We start from the raw sequence: 22503 nt of genomic DNA on the forward strand, positions 1-22503 counted from the left end.
TCTATATTTTTCAATAGCTTTCCAAAGGAATCTGGACCCCCCCCAAAAGGAATGAATGCATGCACGCCCTGATGTGTCCTTGTGAACAGTGCACAGGAAAGTTCCTCTTGTCTTCCGGTCAGGTCTTTCCCCCACTCCCTACTGCTTTCTTTTTTTTAATTGTCCTGTCTCTTTATTAAAGAATAGTTTATGTACCATAAAATACAGTTTATTTTTATTACATTTAAACAGCTGTGTAGCCATCACCACAATGCAGTTTTACAACTTTTCCATCACCTCATTTTGACTTTGCAGTCAACCCTGCGCCCAATCTTATTCCCATCCCCATTTCCAGCAGCCACCAATCTACTTTGTATCTCTTTCCGGTTGCCTTTTCTAGAAATTTCATAGCAGTGGAATCAACATGTAGCCTTTCGTGTCTGGCTTCTTAACAGCATGTTGTTGAGGGTCGTCTGTGTTGGATGTATCAGCAGTTCCTTTCATTTAAAAGCAGTAACTTTGCAGTATTGCACGATTTGAACGCTTCACATTTTGTGTATCTATTCACTAGTTGAGAGTCATTTGGATTATTTCCAGTTTGGGGCTATTTTTGGAGAACACTGCTGTGAACTTTTGCATATAAGTCTTTGCATGGACAGAAGTTACCATTTCTTTGAGTTCGAAACCTAGGAGTGGAAGTGCTGGGTTGCATGGTATATTTATGTTCAACTTTTTGAGATACTGCTCAAGAGGTTTCCAAAGTAGCTGTACCACTCTCCTATTGCCATATAAACTTTAGGATTGGCTTGTCAATGTACAAATAATCTGACTGGGATTTTTGGTAAAGATTACACTGACGCTACTGATCAATTTAAAGAGACCAGTTAGGTCTTTCAGGAATGCACACATCTACAGATAATGTTTATCTAGCACTGTTAAACTGCAAAGACTGCTTAAAAGTTTTTGCCCTTCACTCCTTGGAAGGAGATGGGATAGCAGTAACCATCTGCCAAAAGCCAGTATGCAGGTACACCGGGATGTTGCAGCCTCTTTTATTCCTTTATATTTTGAGCTGGTCAGAGGGAACCAGAGCGCTGGAATGCCATTGCGTATTTCTCTCTGTACCGTTTTGTGCATCTTCTCTGGGGAAGACCAGCCGCCGCCCCTCCCCCTGATGTTTGGAGCAAGGGCCGCAGTTGGGGCTCTATGGTCGGTGAGGTGGCAGGGCTGCAGCATGCTCTTCTCTGTGCAGACTGGCTGTGCACAGACTTGTGGGGAGCCCTGTGGACTTTGTGTAACCTGCCTGGGCAGACTGATTTATTCACCTTTGCCCAGGATCCAAACTTTGGGCCACGACACACCCTCACGATCCTGCCTAAACAGGATGCTGCATCAGGAAAAAAAAAAGCGTCCGGAACAGGGGAGTGGCAGCTTCAGGATCAAGTTGGTCCAGTTGCACTGGAAACCTCTCCCACTCCAAGGGAAAAAAACAACAAATGCAGAAAAGCCTGAGTCAGCCCTCGCATCGCATTTCTACAGGAGCAAAGTGGGAACTAGTGTGATTCTGCCTCTCCCTCCCCACCCAAGCACCTGCCACGGAAGCAACATCCTTGTTACTCCCTTTGGCTTCCTCATCTACTGTCAGGTTTCCCCAGTTCACAATGATCTGCATGGACTTAGGTCAGTGCTTACAAAATAAAACAAAAGCAGCTTATTTCTGGGCCCCACCCCAGGGCCATTGAACCCATTTTTAAAAGGCTCTTGGGTGTTACTTATGTGCAGAAAAGTTAGAAAACCCCTGACCTAGACCAACACACTAACCTCCAAGTGTTTGCATGTCCTTAGTCTGAAAGCACCATCAACCAGACCCATGTTTGCGAGAGTCTCAGGGACAGAAATGCAATTTGTTTACTCCTTTGGGTATTCTGAGCACCGTCTCTGAATCAGGTTAGATTTTTAAAATGAGACTGCAGGGGCTTCCCTGGTGGCGCAGTGGTTGAGAGTCCGCCTGCCGATGCAGGGGACACGGGTTCGTGCCCCACTCTGGGAAGATCCCACGTGCCGCAGAGCGGCTGGGCCCGTGAGCCATGGCCGCTGAGCCTGCAAGTCCGGAGCCCGTGCTCCACAACGGGAGAGGCCACAACAGTGAGAAGCCTGCGTACCGGGGGAAAAAAAAAAAAGGGACTGCAAACCTAGACCTTGATAGTTTAACTTCCCCTGTGAGAATGATTTCATTCAACGACCTTTCAGTGCTACACCCTCAGTTTTTCTCAAGGGTCTGTGTAAGAAACAACTAGTTGGACGTTTCTAGCCATCATCGAAATTAGTGTGGAAGTTGTTTTGCTGCTCCAGAACTGAGGTCCCCCTATGAGAATTCCTTTGGTGCTTTTTCGAGGCAGTTTACGCAAGAGGAGGCCTGGAGTCAGGCGACCTGGACTCACAGCCCAGCTCTGCTTTTTGGAAGCACTGGGAGCTTTGGAGAAATTGTTCACTGTGAGCTTTCATTTTTTGCTTGCAGAACAAGATTGTACAATAGCACCTACCCCACAGGGCTGTCTGAGGGCCGTCACTCAGAGCCCTTGGTCCCATGCCTGGAACAGAGCAAGACCCTACCGAACCTCAGCCTGCAGTGACTGTTACTAATTTAGAATCAGGAAACCTTGCCTCTCTAGTGGCAATTGTATGTGACCATTTTTTTCCCACTGTGAGACTTTTGTGGCCCATTTTCCCTTTTGTCCTCATCTGCTGAGAAGCTCGGATCCCAACAAACATGTTTGCCTGAGTGTGGAGCCTTTTGATTTTTTTTTTTCCTCTAAGGTTTTTGTTCCATTGTTTTCAGGTCACAGCCCTCTCTGATAAGCATCTGGAAGTCCTTTTTGGAAGGAGGCGTGGCATAAGCTATAAATTGCTGAAGGCTGACCTCAACGGCCATGTTTCATATCTCCTGGGCAGTATCAGGAGTAAAGCACTCCAAGAGAAAAGGGGTAAAGAGAAACTGAAAAGGGCAGTTGGCCATTCCGGAGCTAAGCAGATTATCTGTCCAAGGACGGGGTCTATAATTACAGTTCTGTTTTCTACTCCCAGTGGCCTGTTACGCTGGCACAGGGCTTAGGGCGTCAGAACTCCTCCTGGCTGTCAGACAATATGGAGTCTTCGGTTAAATTCCATTCCCTGCCATCAAGAATGTTCTTTCTCTACCTAGATTACTTTTCTGTTAACACTGCCTTGTGAGCTTGTAGAGGGACAGGATTTCACACAGAATCATAGAATTTTACAGCAGGATGGGACTTTTTACAGAGGAGGGTCCTGGGCCTTGGAGAGGGTAAGTAGTGACATAATTGAGGTCCCATGAGTAAGAAATAAAGAAATAATACCCCAGTCTCCTGATTCTGAATCTTGTAACCCTTTCCCTGCACCCCGTGTCCACAAGGAGTTCAGGGCTCCTTTCTCTTGCTTTATAGCAGGTGGTATTTCCCCAGATGGTATTCTCGCCTGTATGATAAAGTTTATACTTCAAGTTAGAGATTAACTAAATAGGAATAATAACCACACAAGTGTGACTTAATCAGCACCGTTAAAGACAAGTGCTTTTTAGCACTTTGAATGTGTATGCAGGTGCTTTTATAAAACTCAACTAAATAAACAAATCGTTTATGGTCCATAGAGTTTAATGCCAGCCAGAATGTGGACTTTTTAACGTGTGCATTTTGAATATGTGAAAATAAGGTTGTAATTTTTTAAACAGCAGGGTACAAAGATGGACGGAAAATGGTGATGACAGGGCTGTAGTGAGCCCCAGAGGTTCATCTGGTCTCTCGGGTTGAGGCAGAGCTGGTGTTCCAGGGTGTGGGCCTGGGGACAGGTACCCGGTAATCACTGCTCATGAAGTCACCTGTCACAACAGAGCCCACAGTGCTTCAAAAGTTTGCACTCGGGGACTTCCTTGGTGGCGCAGTAGATAAGAATCTGCCTGCCAATGCAGGGGACAAGGGTTCGATCCCTGGTCTGGGAAGATCCCACATGCCGCAGAGCAACTAAGCCCATGCACCACAACTACTGAGCCTGCGCTCTAGAGCCCGCGAGCCACAACTACTGAAGTTAGTTGGCCTCGCGCCTAGAGCCCATGCTCTGCAACAAAGAGAAGCCACCACAATGAGAAGCCCGCGCACCGCAACAGAGTAGCCAGCCCCCCGCTCACCGTACTAGAGAAAGCGCGCGCGCAGCAACAAAGACGCAAAGCAGCCAAAAATAAATAAAATTAAATCTTAAAAAAAAAAAAAATAAGTTTGCAATCAACAGCCTCCTCTCCACAGTGGATTGTGTGTTCCTCATCTGTTTGTAGATGGACGCTGTTTAGTCTCATTTTGCTCATGATCTGAAATACTTTTCCTTCTTCTAAAAATGACTCTAATTTAAATGCTTTGGATTCAGCTACATCCAATTTTTTTGGTTAGTTTGCATATAACCCCGTCTGTGTTCGGCTCTGATACCTTTCCTGGCCCTGTGCACAGGGCTTGTCTGTGAACCATCATGGGTTCCTGTGTTAAGAAGAAGTGAAACAGAGATGGGGTGGCTCACACATGCAAAGGAGGGGCTCCCCTATCCTGAGCACATGACCCTGTGCCCCCCGCCCCCCAGGCCTGCACTGCTGCACAAACAGAAAGACTTTTAAACGGCTGTGCCACTGCCCTTCGGTTCTGGCTCACTGTATCTCTTGACACGTTCGGCATCATGGGATGAAGCAAGTGCACGGGTCAAGACCGATGCCCCTGGCGTTACGCTGGCGGAGTTTCTCAGCAGTGGTTTTGCTCGTGATTTACAGAGCAGAGCCCTGCCACAGGAGCGCTTGACAAATCTTCCGTCCATCTTGTATGACAGCTCATGTAACACAGTTACTCTCCTTTGCCTGTCCTTGGGAAAGGGCGGCAGCATCCAGAGAGCCTTTTGTCAGCATCCCAAACCGCGCTAACAAGCCTTTCTGTGGATGGCCCTGGAACCATCTCTGTGCAAAGGATTATTAGGTTGTTATTCCTATTATTATTGTATGCAGTACATCACAACATTTTTAAAATGTCATTTGATCGTTCACCCTAGCATCACTGTGAGGTAGATACAGCAGCGGGGTACTGTATGGTTATTAGTTATGGTACTAGTTAGGAACATGTGCTCCAGAGCCAGACTACCTGGGTTTGCAGCCTGGCCCTACAACTTTCTAGCTGTGTGACCAGGAACAAGTTTACTAAATCTCCCCAAGCCTCAGCTTCCTCATCTATAAAGTAGGGAATAATAACCTTAGGAGGTTATTGTTAAACAAATGACTGAATGTTTATGAAGTATGTAGAACAGTGACTGACACAGAATAATCATAAAAATGTTCACTTTTATTGTTAATGTCACCATCAACTTCATCATCTCTACTTTGCAATAGAGTTTCCAAGAGTTTGTGATTTGCCCAAGATCACGTTGGGTGTTATGACTCCAAGAGACAGTGGACTTTCTTCCTCTTAGTCTTTTATTTCCTTATTACACAGTAACATAAAAATGAATTCTTGTAAAAGATCAAAGCAATACAGAAACATGTAAAGGAAATTGTTAGGTTCCCACCCTGCTCCTTCCTCTTTCCCCACAAGGAACCATAGAAAACTAACTGGTGTGCATTCTCCCTATCTTCTCTCCGTGCAGGGCACACACATAAAATCAATATACATATATATATATGTGTGTCCTCTCCGGCATAAATAATAGTAACAGTGCCTGACTTATAGGGCTGGATGTTGGGGGGCAGAGGGTGAGGGCAAGCAATATACTAGCCCTCTCATCAGCTCCATGAGTTACGTGCTATTATTCTACCCATTTTACAGCTGTGGAAGTGAAGGTTAGGGAGATTGTCACCTTTACGGGACCACATGGTGCTGAAACTGGATTTGAATCCAGTCACACTTACCCCAGTATCTCCAGACTTTTGACCCACTACTATATGTGGCCATAGCACAGGCATTATTTTTCCACTTGATTTTTTTCTCTTAATAGTGTTTGTTTGAACTCTTCCCATATAAATACATATACGTTTACTTCTTTCTTTTAATGGCTACGTGAGTCGATATTTTATTTCACTACTTTCTTATTTAGGTTGCTTCTGTTTCCTTGTTCTTTGCTGTTGTAAGTAATTCAGAACTGAATATCCTTAATACATACACTTTTGGGCACATGTGTGAGAATTTCTGTAGAATGGCTTTTACAGGTGGAATCGTTCATCAGGGAGTAGTATGTACGTATACATTAAATTTCAATAAGTATTGCTTTCCAAAAAGAATTTTTGCTCACCAACAGTGTGAGAATGCCTGTTTCCTCACATTAGCCTTCTTCTTATCTTTGCCAATTTGTTGAATTAAAACACCCTTTTTCTAAATTGTGTTTCCCTGATTCCCGGTGGGGTTGAGCTAATTATTTGGGGGGTTATCGACCTTTCCTCTGGAAATTGCCTTTTGCCCATATTGCCATTTATTTTTCATTGTAGATGCTCTTTATAAGTTCTGGATAATAATCTTTTCTCTGAAATGCATGACAGATATTTTATCCCTGTCTGTAACTTTGTTTTATGTCTAGAGATTGTGTGTGCATGTGTGTATGTGCAGGCACACGTCCACAGTCAATATTTATCTTTATTGTTTCTAGGCTTTGCCTTGCTTAGGAAAGCCTTCCCAAGTTTGTTAAAACAGTGTCCTACATATTCTTTGAATATTTCTATGATTTTGTTTCAACTTTTAACTTTGTACCTCTCTAGAATTTGTTTTTGTGTAGGTTGTGAATTAGGACTCTAGATTTAACTTTCTCTAAGTGAAAAACTCATTGTTCTCACCGTTAATTGAATAATCCATTTCTTTCAACTCATTTGAAACACCACCTTTATCATAATTCTCTTGTATGTATGGCTGTGCACCTGGTTCCTCTCTTCTGTCCCACTGATTTATTTTCTATCCCTGCACCAATATTAGAACACTTTAATTATTTTAGCCTTAGAATAACTTTTTATTCGGGAAGGGAAAAACCCCCTTCACTGCCACTCTCTTTTCCAAAGCAGTTTTTATATTTTTGTGCATTTTTTCTTCCATGTGAACTTTTAAAATCAGCTTGTCCAGTTCTATAAAAGAAACTCCTGTGTGTATTTTGACTGAGAATATGTTGCATTAATAGGTTCATTTTGGATAATTTGGCATCTTTACTATATTTAGTTTTCCCATCCGCAAGTACCATATGTCTCTATTTCTTTCATGCCCATCAGTTAAGATCCTTATGTAGATCTTTCATCGAAGGGTTTATTTGTTGCTATTACAAATAGGGACCTGTTTTCCCATCACCTGGACTTAATTTGTATTACTAGTGAACAGGAAAACTATTGGCTTTTATATATTAATTTTTTATCTAGCTACTTGACTGAACTCTTTTATTAGTGACCTTTATACTGATTTCTTTTCTTGATCTATCACATAGGCTAGGACTAAAGAAAAACGCTGGTGAAAGTGTACACCTCTGCCTTGTTCTTATCTTTAGAACGCTTCTAATACTGCACCACTAAATATGGTAGATACACTTTATCAGCTTGAAGAAATTTCTTTCTATTTCTAGCTTACTGAGGGCGTGTGCTTTTCACTGCAGACTACACCAGATTCCCGTCAAGGGGCCTTAATTCTGTCCCCTACATTTTCCTTGAGAATTCAGAGATTGTCCAAATGCCTGGGACCTCCCAGCAATGATATCCCAGCTGACCCAACACAGTTTAGAACTGAGTAATATTTTCTCTTCCTCCTTTCACTCACATTGGACCCTGGATGGCCGAAGAGAAAGGGCTACTTTGTGTGAACATTTCCTATACTCCCCTCACATGCCCCCCCATTCCACCTCCCACCCCCCCCCGCCGAAAAATTAAATAAATAATGCTGTGTGGATAAGAGCAAAATTCCACTTCTGGAATTTTCTGGCAGGCACCACTGAAAACGTTTCATTCCTGGCTTCTACTTGTAAATAACTTCCATTTTTTTTTCCACTGGGTTATCTTGAGTAGCTGACCACCATCTCACACTCTAGTAGCTAATTGGTTTCATAGTTTCTACAGGAGGGTGTGAGAAAGGAATCACTACCTGACCTCTGATTTCCTGTTGAGATTTCACGCAGGCACAGGGTGAAGTCACTTCTAACTCTGGGCTCTCAGCAGTACCTTGTGCACAGTTAATGCAGAAGAAATGTTTTTATGGTCGATTGATGAAATGATTTAATTGCAGAGTACATATGATAAGTTTTGGGTGGCGAGACTTTTTGCTAAGATGTGGACGAAAGGATTTTGCTATGTTGGACATATGCATTTGGAGCATGACTCTAAAGGGACTTGGCACCTGTCTACAGATTTGTCCCTGTGTCCAGTGACACTTTGCTTTGGGGAAGTCAACACCCACTGTGGTGGCATCTGTGATATTTAAGAATGTGAAATGCCCAGGAATAATGCAGAGCCACCTCAGTAAAATGCCTTCTTCAGAAAACAATTAAAATGAGACTTTGGCAAAAGATTGTTATAAGCAGCAGAGAAGAGAGTTGGGGCTCCTTCCAAGATAAAAAGCAGCATATGATGTCTTTTACTATGGTTTTTCTCATCTTGATGTAAGCTGGGTAGATTATATTATTTTCAGACTGTTTAGCTAGGAAAGCAAGAACCTGCTAAATAGTATCCTTTCTTTTTATTGCTCTAGTACAAACCAACACTGGCCTCCAACATCAGTTTGGATGTTAATGTTTTTGAGGTGGGCTTGTTTGGGAGATGGCGTGGACTCATCTCAGGCACATGCTGTATAACTGGCAACCGTCCAGGAGAGCCCAAGCTGAGAGACAACTGGATGCCAGAAACCCCAAGAGGCAAGGCAGCCTCACATAGCAGGCACAAGTAGCTGGTCTTTGAACCCCTCCCAGATCCAGTGGGATCAGCTCCAGCTTCTAGGGCTGTTGGTATAGGAAGTTTGGTCAATTGGACAGTTATTTTTCCTGCCTTAGCTTCTTCTCTTTTCCTCCAAATTCCCACATCCAGAAAAGAGGCTGTAATAGACTAAAGTAATAGACTAAAATATAGACTAAATATAGACTAAAATATTTCCTACCTCTCCTCTTGCAGGCAGGTGACAAACATTACCACCCTAGCTGTGCACGATGCAGCAGATGCAACCAGATGTTCACAGAAGGAGAGGAAATGTATCTTCAAGGTAAGGTGGACTCAAGAATCCAGTAAGTTCTCCCCACCTGGGGAAAGAAAACCTCGCTATGTTTGTTTTCAGAGAAGGAGGCATTTTTTTAGCTGCAGGGCTACGTGGATCCAGAATGAATGTAGCCAAATGTTACCTCATCTGTTAGTATTAATCAGCCAAGCAATTGACATCCTGGCAGTGAGCCCCTGAGACTGTTAATAGAGGAGTGCGTTGCTTCTGGGTGAATGAATTGGACTTGATGTTTGCTGCTATGGAGGTTAGGCAAGAGTGAGAATCAGTGCCCCCTCCTCCCACGCAGTCCCCAGGGATATGCTTGGGAAACAAAAGATCAAAAGAGGGAAAGCATTTCTAGAAATGTTACACGTTGGATGGCTACTTTGTCTTTTCTCACTTCACTGTCCTGGGGGAAGGATTTGGGGGGACCTCCTAGGCTGCTCTTATCCAGGCTTTCAGGAAGAAGAAAATCTCATATTTGGTGAATTGCATCACAGATGTACTTCATCCCATTAAGATGACATAGCTGTCATAGTGTAAGAGAGAGGGACAGAGAGTGAGAGAACACACCCAAAGTCCCTGACAGAGAAATTGAGAAGTTTCTGGTGTCAAGGAAGGGCTCATTACCAGAGGGCCATTCAATTATTTTTTTTTAATGAAAATAATTTTGAGAAAATTTCTCAGTGTACAGCTGTGATTAGCTTTTGTCTCCTCTAAAATTCTGAAGCTTCTCAGAGAGCTTTAGGGGAGGATTCTCCTCCAGTCAAACAGCACCATCTGTGCAAGCATTTTACTAATTTTAGCGGGAAAAAGAGTCATTAAATAGACAAGGGCTTATCAGTAAAATTAGCAAGAACCACGAGAGCTGTTGCTTATTCAGTTTTGCTAATTACTGGGTCTCATCGGCCTTTACATGTCATTTCTTCATCTCTCTCTGCATGTAACAGTATGTGTAGTTTTTTTTGTTTTTTGTTTTTTGTTTTTTTTTTACAAATGTGTAGTTTTAATGAATGGTTTGCTTTGGTCTCAATTTTTGTTTTTATGCAACTAAGAAAAGTCTCTGGAAACGATCCTTGAGTATTAGAGCAAAGCTTTGGCTACTCTCCCCTTAAAAATGCTAGCTATATGAGAAACTGACAACCCAAACATCCTTTCAGCTTTAGAAGGATCTCTCTGAAAAATTTTGATTAAAGATCTCACTGGGGCTTCCCTGGTGGCGCAGTGGTTGAGAGTCTGCCTGCCGATGCAGGGGACAGGGGTTCGTGCCCCGGTCCGGGAAGATCCCACATGCCGCAGAGCAGCTGGGCCCGTGAGCCATGGCCGCTGAGCCTGCGCGTCCAGAGCCTGTGTTCCGCAGTGGGAGAGGCCACAACAGTGAGAGGCCCACGTACCGCAAAAAAAAAAAAAAAGATCTCACTGAATTTTAAAGGGCCCAATAAGGGCAAGTGAGAAGCACCAAATCCGTGGTCTCACGTGTGCTTTATATGACGCATTTCCCCTGAGGACAGGCTGTGAATCCATGAGAGCAATAGGCAGGTGTCAGTTTACATTTTCAGCATAGAGCAGATCTATTCTTCAGTTGGTCTCCAGGCTCTGTTTTAGATCTGAGTGTGTCAATTACAGCACCCACAATCAAAGTCCCAAGAGTACATGTCACCCCTGTGTCTGCTGAGAACCGAGACTCAGGGTTCTGTCTGGGTGCAGCTCTGCACGTTCACATGGTCCTGGAAGCTGAATAGAGAGGGTGATTTCAGGCTGTGCATGAGCGCAGCACATTCATACTACAAATAAACAACTCAGTTTGGGCTACATTCAGGATTTGGGGATTGTTGTGAATCTCTCCTGGAGCTGGGCTTCTGTGTTCTTTGCCTGCCCTCTTGGCACGTCCTTGAAGAATGAGCAGTTTCATCCTCCCCAGCATCAGATGTTCTCTCTGGCTCCCATTCCCTACGTGTCTGACCTCTGGAGAACAGCGTGACACCATGTGCACACCCGGGATTCTGGGCCAGGACGCCCGCTCAGTAGAATCTCCACAGCGCACGCAGCTCCTGGACCCGGCCCTGACCCCCGGCCCTTGGCTCTCCATGTTAAGACGATTTCCTGTGCTTTGTAGCCATCCTCAGAGTAAACGCTAGTGCTGAATGGACTGTGTGTCTGCCTGGTTTGGGTTTGTTTCATTTTTTTTTTTTTTTTTGGTCCTGGCTTAAGCAAGATAGAAATTACTGCTAAATAGGGATTAAAGTATAATTCTGATATAAAATTAATTTAATAGTATTAATTTAATTTAATAGTATTTTAGTCATTAATTTAATAGTATTAATTAATTTAATAGTATTTTAGTTCAGTGGTGTGAAATAATTCGAGAGTTATTCTAATTTGATACTTTTCAAGTACACACACAGATTGCTGCTTGAAGGGAGAAAGATTTCAACAATGAAATGTAGACAGTCTAATATTCATACTGAGATTCTTATTAAGTTTATATCCTTTACTTACTGCTTTCCACTTAGTAACTTTTTCAAATTTTTTTACCTTTTTATTTTATGTTGGAGTGTAGTTGATTAACAATGTGTTAGTTTCAGGTATAGAACAAAGTGATTCAGTTATACATATATATGTATCTATTCTTTTTCAAATTCTTTTCCCAATTAGGTTGTTACAGAGTATTGCACAGAGTTCCCTGTGCAATACAGTAGGTCCTTGTTGGCTGTCCATTTTAAATCTAGCAGTGTTGGACACGTCAACCCTAAACTCCCAAACAATCCCTCCCCCACCTCCCTTCCCCCTCGTGACCATAAGTTCGTTCTCTAAGTCTATGAGTCTTCAACTTCGTAACTTTATTTGCTTAGGTCTTTTTAAGTCCCTCTTCAAGTTCTTCTGCCCATTCCCACATTTGAACATACCCTTATGTGAATATATAAGACTTACATATAGGCCTTAGCCATAAATTACATAGATTGTCTATCTAGGCGTAAAATAATCATATAGGCAGACATTTGATTCTTATAAGAAAAGAGCTTTTGATTGGATATAAGTGTTTTGCTTAGTTCTTTGGTACTGGTACCATCTAAGAAAGTGCTTTACACTCCTGTAAAGTGAGGCATTAACCCAGGAACAGAAGATGACACTGAATTAGTGCCTTCATTAGTTTAAAAGTGAAGACTTTTTGCAGTTAATTAAAAGGTTAAAAGTTAAAGGAAACCTTGTGGATTTGTAATGTAACTTTCAATCTTTCTGCTAGTTAGATTGGTCTCCTGTGTCTGTTGGATCAACAAAAAATTCAGTGAGTTTTGCTTCTGGTTCTAGGCGATCTGGTTTGACTTTATTGCCCTCATCTAAGTTGCTTGGTTGTTTTGATGTTATATAAGCATGGCTTATGGCTTATATTTCTGAAATTAAATGCAGCTGTTGCTAAGCACACAGACATTACTTTTAAAGGATAATGATACAGTTTAAAAACAAAAACAAAAACCACCACCCAGTCAAGAACAGTCTCTTTCATCAAGACACTCTTGTGCCCAATTAGTGGTCTCTGTGGTCTAGGATTATGACTGTTACAGAACAAGTTCAGACCAGATGTGGAAAACTCCCCTGGAGTTTGAACTGTCATGATTCACTTGGGCACAGGGCCACTCTCAGAAGTTCTGTCTAACGGGACTCTGGCTGCTTTCCATTTCCTTTATTCTTAGCCATGCATTGTCTTTCCAGGTTCTACCGTTTGGCATCCCGACTGTAAGCAATCCACCAAGACCGAGGAAAAACTGCGGGTAAGGAAGGCACTAGTGCCATGATGCCAGGTGTACGTGCTGGGCACTGTGTTTATAGTCACTAATTTTGGGGACTGGAGTTTGGGTGAAAGTACTTTGTTATAACTTTTTTTTTTTTTCTCTATAGCAGACTAAGTGGAAAGGCCATTTGGCCAAAAAAGCAGGTTCCCTCCTACCTTAAATCAATGGTGGATTTTGTTCCAAATGCTTGTGTTGGACAAAATAAGCCTTGCCTCATAAGTCAGGTTCTTAGGAAAGCATTCAAGGGAAAAGTCAGACCTGACAGATGTGAACAAATGTTTCATCAAGTTCTAGGTCCAACATCTGGTGACCTCATCACCGGGCTTTTTTTGTACTTTGTCCATAATATCACTCCAGCCCAAACTCTGAGGCCATTGCTCAGCTCTTTCTACGTTTGATTGGCCTCTCAAATCCAAATTCACCGAGTGGCCTCCATCTCCAGAAGCTGATGACTTGTCAGATAAAACCTTTGGGGAAAATCATGATGAGCCCAGACGTGTCAATGTAAACAGGTATTCTTGATTGTTTTTGTAACTTAAACCTTAGGTAGCATCAGAATGTTTTTGTAACTCCCTAGAACATGGACCGCTCGGGCAAGAGGATAGATTCTCTTTATCTCTCACTTCTTTTATCTTTCTTTCCTTTTTTTTTTTTTTAATCTCTCACTTCTAAAGCCTTCCCCTGGTCTTACTCAATTCTCAGATCACCTCCAGGTGACAATATTTCATCTGTTTAAAAAGCAAAGAGCTGTACACAGTTGCAAGGCCATGATCATAATCTGTATCTTACTCAGATGCCCCCAGTTTTTCACTTGGGCTGTGAAGTATTTTTCAGAGCGATAATCAGACTGGACCCCAGTCTACACTCCCTCAGTTTAGCTACCTTACTGGTACCCTTGGAAAAACTGGAGGTTGACTAGGTCACCTGGTGCCTCAGGGAAAAGAATGGTCTGAATTTGTTTTGAAAGCCAGACTCTAGAAGACTCTAGAATGTGGTATCATTCCTTCTTGACCTGCCATTAGCAGACGTAAGGAACAACGTACGTAATCCCCAGCAGCTGCATAGCTGCTGCATCCATGTGGCCCCATCACTAATGTGTCACTTGTGAAGGGGTGACTTGACTTCAGAGAAATGATTATCAGTGAGACCCATTTTTTTGGGGCCTGCCACCCTGGGAATGACAGCTCTTGTTTTCATTTTCCAGTATCTTTCCTTTATTCTCAGCAAAGCCCAGGTCTGCCCAGCAGCTTTATTTCCTTTGCTTTTTTTTCTGCTTCAGCTGGCATCTGTAAGATCAGATGGAGATATTTTTCCATTTGCGTAACTTGTCCCTCGCCTGTGACCCTGAATAAAAGCAGTTGTCTTAGAATTCAGTTAATGTAATCAGACTTTAAGTGTAGGGGGAAAAAATCACTTTTTCTCAAAATAATTGAATAAAGACCAGACCAACTGGAGAGGAATTTGCCCACCAATATCAGGATGATTTGGTCCCTGTTTCAACAGAGTTTCCGCTTGAGCATGTGTACCTAACCCTCCCATCTATCCATCAGTCAGGTGCACACTGAACAGTCACCAGACTCTGGGATTTTTGAGGACCCATGGATGCTTTGAAAGCAGGTTGTCATTATAAAATACTAGAACATTAAAGAAGAGGTTAAAGAACATTAAAAACAGTAAGAGGCGACTTACTGTCACTTTTATCATAAGAAGTTAAAATTCACAGCATAGCTTGTGGATGCTGCCCCAAAACCACCCAAGTAGCTAGTGGTTGGCGCTGTCTTTACAGTGTTGCTTCAGTTTCTTGAATAATCATTTTCACTTCATCCCTGATGAAGTGTTTTGGGAGATGAAGAGAGGAATACTAACATGGCCAGACTGAATGGAATGTGTCTTTTCTCTATAAGGATTGCTTGAATTTGCAGATTGTGTTACTAAAATGATTTTTTTTTTTTTTTAAATCAACACTCTTTTTTTTTTTTGTGGTATGCGGGCCTCTCACTGTTGTGGCCTCTCCCGTTGCGGAGCACAGGCTCTGGACGCGCACGCTCAGCGGCCATGGCTCACGGGCCCAGCCGCTCCGTGGCATGTGGGATCTTCCCGGACCGGGGCACAAACCCGCGTCCCCTGCATTGGCAGGCGGACTCTCAACCACTGCGCCACCAGGGAAGCCCTAAAAATCAACACTCTTGATCGCATCTTGATGGAACTCTATGGATAAGATTATGAAAACAGCTAGTGAGATACTTCCACTCATTCTGGCCAAGAGGCCCTGTTGATTTTTTTTCCTTTAGTGAAACTTTCTAGAGAATTCCAAAGCTCTTCTCCTAAAGCCAACATTTACCACTTGGGAGGTCAGCCCAGCCCTCAGCTCACTCACCCAGAAAGAAGGAGGATGATGCACCTCCGAGGAAAGAGGTTCTGATGTGGCCCAAGTGGGGTACTGGATGACGCTGGTGGGATTTAAAAGAGGCTAGATTTTTGAAGAAGGAATAAATCTTGTGCTCTCTTAAGGGTGTGTCTCCAGATGACAGTCTTGAGCCAGGATTTCCAGGCCTTTTACTGGATGTCACATCAGTGCAGTTACTATAGCAAAATGAAAATGTTTTCAAGAATCTTTTGTCAACCCCACTGAGTAATCCACGTTCTTGGTACTTAAAGAATTTGTGGGGCTTTTGTAATAACAGATTCTTAAGAACATCTCTCAGTGGCTTCATTGGCTCCTCACTCTTCATATATCAGAATATTTAAGCCAGAATAAATGGAAAGGAACGATGGTGGGTTGGAACATAGGTAAACATACTGTAACTTGAAGACCAGTTAGGGAATTCCCTGGAGATCCAGTCGTTAGGACTCCGCGCTTTCACTGCCAAGCGTGTAGGTTCAATCCCTAGTCGGAGAACTGGATCCTGCAAGCGGCACGGCGCAGCCAAAAAAAAAGAAAGAAAGAAAAAAAAAAAGACCAGTTACTATGCTTTCAAACATGGACCCCAAACACACACACACACACACACACACACACAACTAAAGTGATGTCACTTGTCACTTATCAGATTAGTTTTCCTGAAGGTTTTTTTCTGGTTTTGATAGTGTTTCTGAATCGAGGCTGTTTCATTGTTCATTCTTCCCTTTTTCATGTTTCATGGCAGCCACGAAACATCCGTCGTTCTCCATCTGATTTCTTTTATCCCAAAAGTCTGATTCGACGCACAGGATGGTCCCCGTCTCTGCAGGTTGGCTCTGTGTCTGGGCTGAGGCTGGGAGCCACTGTCCTGGGCCCCAGGCTTCTGTCGCTTTTCCTCCCCTTGCTGCTTTCCCCACATAACTTCTGGGCTCCTGCAGAGGCAGATGCTTTTCTCACCCCACGGAGTGCATCTCACATTCTGATTCGGGCTGTTTTCTTCTCTGGACAATGTTTTCATTTAGAGCCGTGACTAAAGCATTGTCTTCAGTACAGCGAGCACATTGGAAGCTACCCTTTTGGTCCTATGCTCACACATTTGTTTGTTGATCAAATATTTGCTAAGTACCCAGGTATAGTAAGGAAGAAAAGACAGGTAAATAATTATAGAATGATAGAGAAATGTATCACAGGATGTGGATCATAAAGATCAAAGAAGTTCAGATGAGGGAAGGGGGTCAAGGGGCACTTCCTAGGAGAAGTGGTCTTTGAGTTGAGTTATGGAGGCTGAATGGGATTTGAACATGTAGAGATGATGAGAAAGGGGTGGGCCTGGTGAAGAGAACGGCAGGAGCGGGGAGCTGGGGAAATGCAGTGCTTCGGGAGGGAGAGGTTTGGCTCCAGGAAGGAGTAGCGAAGTGGGAAAGGAAACAAATAAAACCAGGCACCAGCTCTGCAAGAGGCTGGGGGATTGACATACACTTTCATTGGCTCTCCCTAAGAATCCCCATGAAGTAGCTATCCTGATTCCCATCTTACAGATGGAGAGACGGAGGCCCATCATAGTTAACGAACTTGCCCAGAGTTATCCCAGCGGTAAGTGGAAGAGCTGGGATTGGAACCCAGGTCTCTCTGAGCCTATAACTCATCTTCTTTCAACTGTCCTACAAAAGGAGAGTAAGAGAGAAACCTGGGAAGGCAAAAAGAGGACAACATGAAATACTGGCGAAGTTTGATAGTGTAGAAGGAGGAGATGGTGTTTCAAGGCAGCACCACCTGCCCAGAGCATCCTACAGGAACAGGGAAGGTACTCAGCTTGCTCTCCAGATGAGCAGCAAAGCAGGGGAGGATGTTCCCTGCACACACCTGACCTTCTTTCGGGGTCTCTTAGAATCAGTTGAAATCTTGGCCTGGTAAATTACGAGTGACTTTCCACAATCCTATCTTTGTCCAGAGGAGACCCATTTGACAACTCAGGGTTGCAACACAGCTCTTTAGTCCAGGCTTTGTGCCTGCGCCTGTTTTCTCTGCCTGCCAGAACTGTCCTACAGCCCAGGAGAGTTTTGGTTTGGATCTACTTTTATTAAAACTTCACCTTCTTTCTTTAAATGATTTGAAAAGTAGTTAGAAGTACAGAGTTTCAGAGTAGAAAGGAACGTTTTAGATATCAACCTGCTAAGTTTCTTCATCTATAGAATGAAGTCAGCCCAAGGCTACGCAGGTCATAAACAGCAAAGGCTCCAGGCCTCGAGTGCATGGTGTTGGCCCGTGATGCTGGGTTACATCCAACATGTATATGTCATATGATCTTCATCTATCTTAAAGCTTTAGCTCCAGTGGCAGGGTTTCACGTACAGCAGACTTATAGTGTCATGAATCCAGAGGAAGAACCAAAGATGGTCCCCACTGAAGTGAGGGCTCAGAATTAGTACCTACTTGGCAGGAAGTTGCTTTTTCAACAGCTTTTGGGGTTTTCCCTGAAAGTATACTTTATAACTCAAATAGTGTTTTATGTTGGTAGCCTAAGGCTATCGCCAAGTGATTCATTTTCATAACTTGAAGAAAAATACCATCAACTGTGATCATTTTTGGTCTTCTCCAGACCGTTAAGTCTAAGAGACATGGAGCATCTTGAGAAGTGGTGGGGGGAGAGAGAGAGAGAGAGACTGGGGCGGGGGGGCCTGTCTTGAAAAAGCCTTCTCTCTTCCTATCCTGTTGTTCAAAAGGGACATCTGATTCCCATTATTCAGCCTTAAATATCAGTGCGGTCAACTGTAGCCCCATCACAGAAAGGTGCCAACAGCTTGGGACCCGGCAGAGAGAATAGGCTATTTGACAACGTCTTGCTTCACCCGTTGGCCATTGAGGAACAGCTCATGAGAACGTTCGAGAAGCCTGAAAACGCCAAAGCAATTCTCAAGCCACCCAGCTATTTTGATCTTTTAAATATTGTGGCCTACACAGCCGCTCGTTTCACCAGATAATGTCAAGCAGCTTTAGTTGTTAGGTGAACTGTACACCTTGCAGGGACAGTCAACATTCCATGCCCCTGAAATAAGCCTGGTTTTATTGTGGAGGAAAGTCATTTTATTATTTATATCCTGAAATCTCCCCTTCTTTCCTCTTGCTGAATTATAGGTAAAGAAAATGGTGAAAATAGAATCCCCTAAGAAAAACATATTCTGGTTTTGCTTACGTGGAAGAGTTTTATAGGAATAGCAGATTTTGTCTGTAGGTAAAAGTTGGTACTGAGCATTTATAATTCCTGTTGTAATGCATTATAAACAAAGCACACGAGATTCCCAGGACCAAGTCTGTAATATTCTGGAATGGATCACTTGCTTACATTCTAAAAAGGGGCTTCTGTGTTGTGCCTTTGGAGGCTGAAGTATGAATGGCTGCCTTCCAAAAGGGGCACGAGTGTTTTTCTTCTGAAACTAACATTCACTATATTATAACGTATGCACTTGCAAACCCATAATATACCCAACAAATACCATGTGTATATTTCTACAAAGGAACTAATTAGAGGCTTTAAGTATGTCTAGAACAAGGAAATAATGCTGTTATTGTTTTATTAATGTTGCTACCATACATACCACTTTGTTCCCAGCTTTCACTCTGTTTGAAAGTTTTATTCTTTTTGGTGTGTCTTTACAATTCATCAGAATGTATGGGTGTTAAGATTTATCCTGCAAAGACAGTGGGGACTCTTGGCCATAGTAAAGGCTGATGGCCGTTGTGCACCTGGCTCTAGAGAAGGAGATGTGTGCCCGTGAGTCCCTCCTGCTTCCTCACAAACAAATTTCTTTTTCCAAAAGGAGTTCCTGGGAATCCCCTGGTGGTCCAGTGGTTAGGACTCTGTGCTTTTACTGCCTAGGGTGTGGGTTCTGTCCCTGGTCGGGGAACTAAGATCCCACAAGCCATGCAGCACAGCCAAAAATAAAACAACAAACAAACAAAAACAGAAAAAGAACCAAAAGGAGTTCCTTTTTTGACTTAGCAGTGAACATTCAGTATATGCAGATTTTTGAAAATATTCCTTCTTCTGCAGCTGTTATCACCACCTTGTCTGGTGAACTTCAGCAAAAACCCAAGGCAGGTACTGTCAGCCTTAGCAGCACTTTGTATAAGGTGTTAGTCACCTTATATCGGTAGTTGTCCCGTAGGTGTTTGTATGATCTCTCCGACCTGGGTGCCAGTTGCCTGTAGCTCTCTCCCTTCTTAGAGCATGGCTTTGGATGAATGCAGATTAGATGAACGTAGTTGTTGCACCCCTGCTTCTGCTGAATGGGGGGAGGGCAGGGGCAGCAGAGGGCTCTCCAGCTCTCCCCTTCTAAGAAGGGACCAAGTGTGCATGGTGGCCCGTGATTGGAAATAATTGGAAAATGTCACTTCTCTGGTTAATCTCCCGGCAAAGCTCTGGTAAGTGTTTTTTAATGGTGAACATTTGAAGAAGGTTGAGAGCTGGGGTGGAAGCATAAAATGGTCTCTTCAATGTAATTTTCATTCTGTGACTGTGCCTCCTGCAGGGTAGAACAGGTGGACAAAGTGAAGGCGTAAGGGAAAATATCAAGTGAAAGGTAGTTAGAGGGTTTTTTTAAAAGTTTCATACAGAAAACAAAAAGACTTGCATTTTCAAGCACCTGCTATTAGTGATCAAATGCCATTTGTTTTCTCTTTACTGTTGAAATGAACTACTAGTCAGGTGAGACCTCTCTTTGTTGATTTATTTTTTTCCTTTGAGGAAAATAAAAAACCTTTTGAAATCAAAAGTAAGTATGTGAAGGTGTGCTGGAGAAATGTAGATTTAGACCCCTTCCTCATGAGCGATTGAGTGAGGACAGCCACATACAACTACAAGGTTCTTTCTGAAGGATCCTTGCCTCTTGTTACCAAAATAAGGATTAAATGATTTGCCTGATCTTGTTGGCAAAATACACTGAAAGATCACAGCCAGTCTATAATCCTTCCTATATCTACCTTGCTTTTTCCACCCTTCCCTCTACCTTTTTATTTTCCTCCAAAGATGGCATCAAAAGAAAGAACTGAACTTTTCCAACTGTGCTTTCAAGTTCTTTTTTTCTGTTAAGGTATGAAGGAAAAAGTGATTAAAGGAGAGTAAGTAAATTGCATCTGCTTTAACAGCTTAACCACAGATCCTTGTTGCTTTTTCTCTGTAGAACAGAAGTGGGCATACCTTTGGGGATACAAATTTGAAATTATCTTCATTTATAATATTGGCAAGAGGGTATCCATCATAGCTCTCATAGGGAATTCCAGAAACAAAGGCTGTTGGCCCATTTGGGTTCTTGATTTAATTTGATGAATCACTGTTGTTAACTTGGATATCTGAATAGGTTAAAATAGTAATTTAGGTTAAATAATTGCACATAAGGATCATGTGGAAATATGGATCTTCTGTAACTTTGTTACAGTTCAAAGAGGTGACGCTAGAATTAAGTTAATGATAAAGAAGAAACTGTCAGTGGGATTTGAAAGAGGGAAAACATGTCAGTTGTTGCTTTCGAGGTTAAGATGAGTTTTAATTTGACTGTGTGGATATGAGCAGCTGTGTTGGAAGACAGCTCTGTGCCTTTTGAAGATGAAGGCCATCAGAGACCTTCAGCAAGTTATGTATTAATTAGAGGGAAAATACAGCTAGAAGAAGAAAAGGGTGCATTATTGATAAACAAGACGTTCATTTAAAATTCAGCATGTTTCTCTTCTTTCTTATTCTAAAATACATCTCTCAAATTACACTGGCATTTAGGTCTTAACATTTGGATTTCTTTTGTCATATGAGGTAATATTAAGATTTGGCTTTTTTTAATTAACACTTTAAAACACATAAAAAAATAAAATGCAACATGCTTACAAGTCTAGATGTTTAGACTTGAAAGGTAAAATTCTAAATATTTAAGATTCAAACTCCAAAATTAATAGTCCAGCTTTTAAAAGTAATTTTATGATCTTCATAAGGGAGAGCTCTAACCTCTGCTGGTTGAACAAATACACTTTGGGAGCCATTAGGGAGTGTGGCAAAAAGCAGGCATCCCTGTGTACCATTTAAGCTTGGAGCACAGTTCAAGAGGCAGCGAACCAGGAACTATACTGGCAGGTCAGACAGGCCTGTGCAACTCGTTGCCATCTGTCATGGAAGGGCACTAGTAACTACAGCCAAGACGTAAGCAGGAAGTCATCTTGGAAGGATATAGATTCACTCCATGGAGTTCTCAAGAAGGGGAAGGACATTTGTCAGCTCCAGGTGGGGCTGCTGCCCCGCCCCATGTGCTGAGATAGTTAACATACGTGAGTTCCAGGGTATGGGAAGGCCTCCACAGGTGGTAGGAAAGTCTGGTCTGTGGAGCTCACATCTGAAAGGACTGTCCTATGATGAGGAGCAAAACAGAGGCAGTGCTGCCTTTCACTATTTGAGATGAACTGGCTGAGAACTCCAGTCTAATGTCAAGTGTCTGGAAAATGCTGGGTCTTTGCCATGTGCTGGGCAAGGTGCTTGAAGCTTTATATGTCTTGTCTCATTTATCCCTAGGAACTAGGGGTTGTAAGTACCCTCTCCTCCATTCTATAAGTAGAGAAGTTGAAGCTCAAGGAAGTTCAAAGAAAAAAAAAAATGAGAGAAAGGAAAGAGACACTCATGTAATGTCACACAACTAGGAGAGCCAGTGTGTGAGCCAAGGTATTTGACTCCAAAACCAGCCTTTTAACCCCACTAGATTATACTCTACAGAAGTGTGTTTTATCCCATTATTTCATTTTAAACAGGAAAATAAAGACCATTGTAAGAAAATAGGCAAGCAAGAATAACCCACAAACAAGATGCCTACGGAAGTAAAGTTTACAGTAAGGTTAGGAGGTCAGGAGGAAGCAAAAGCAAACGGTGGCAAATGCAGTGAAAGAAAGCAGATTCTGAACCTCCGAGAGATACTGTAAGCGTTTCTCCAATACTCTAAGTAGCCTGAAGATGCACGGGGCAGAGTGCATCTAACGAGAGCCAGAGCAGTAGTGGATTCGGTGAACATCAGCTTGACTTCGCAAACTGACTGTGAAACTCTAAAATCTTTATTTTGGAATC

General features: G+C 42.7%; 1 protein-coding gene across 3 annotated transcripts in view; it reads left to right on the forward strand.

Annotated features, from left to right (window-relative positions):
* ABLIM1 (actin binding LIM protein 1) overlaps positions 1-22503 on the forward strand; it is a 229169-nt gene that overhangs the window by 166653 nt on the left and 40013 nt on the right. For all 3 annotated transcript variants that reach the window (XM_069541505.1, XM_060034019.1, XM_060034020.1), the window contains exons 7-8: positions 9137-9224; positions 12930-12988. In XM_069541505.1, the coding sequence (XP_069397606.1) occupies positions 9137-9224; positions 12930-12988 (147 nt within the window). The remainder of the gene's footprint in view (positions 1-9136; positions 9225-12929; positions 12989-22503) is intronic.

The sequence above is a fragment of the Delphinus delphis genome, chromosome 16, assembly GCF_949987515.2.
Source record: "Delphinus delphis chromosome 16, mDelDel1.2, whole genome shotgun sequence".
Lineage (NCBI taxonomy): Eukaryota > Metazoa > Chordata > Mammalia > Artiodactyla > Delphinidae > Delphinus > Delphinus delphis.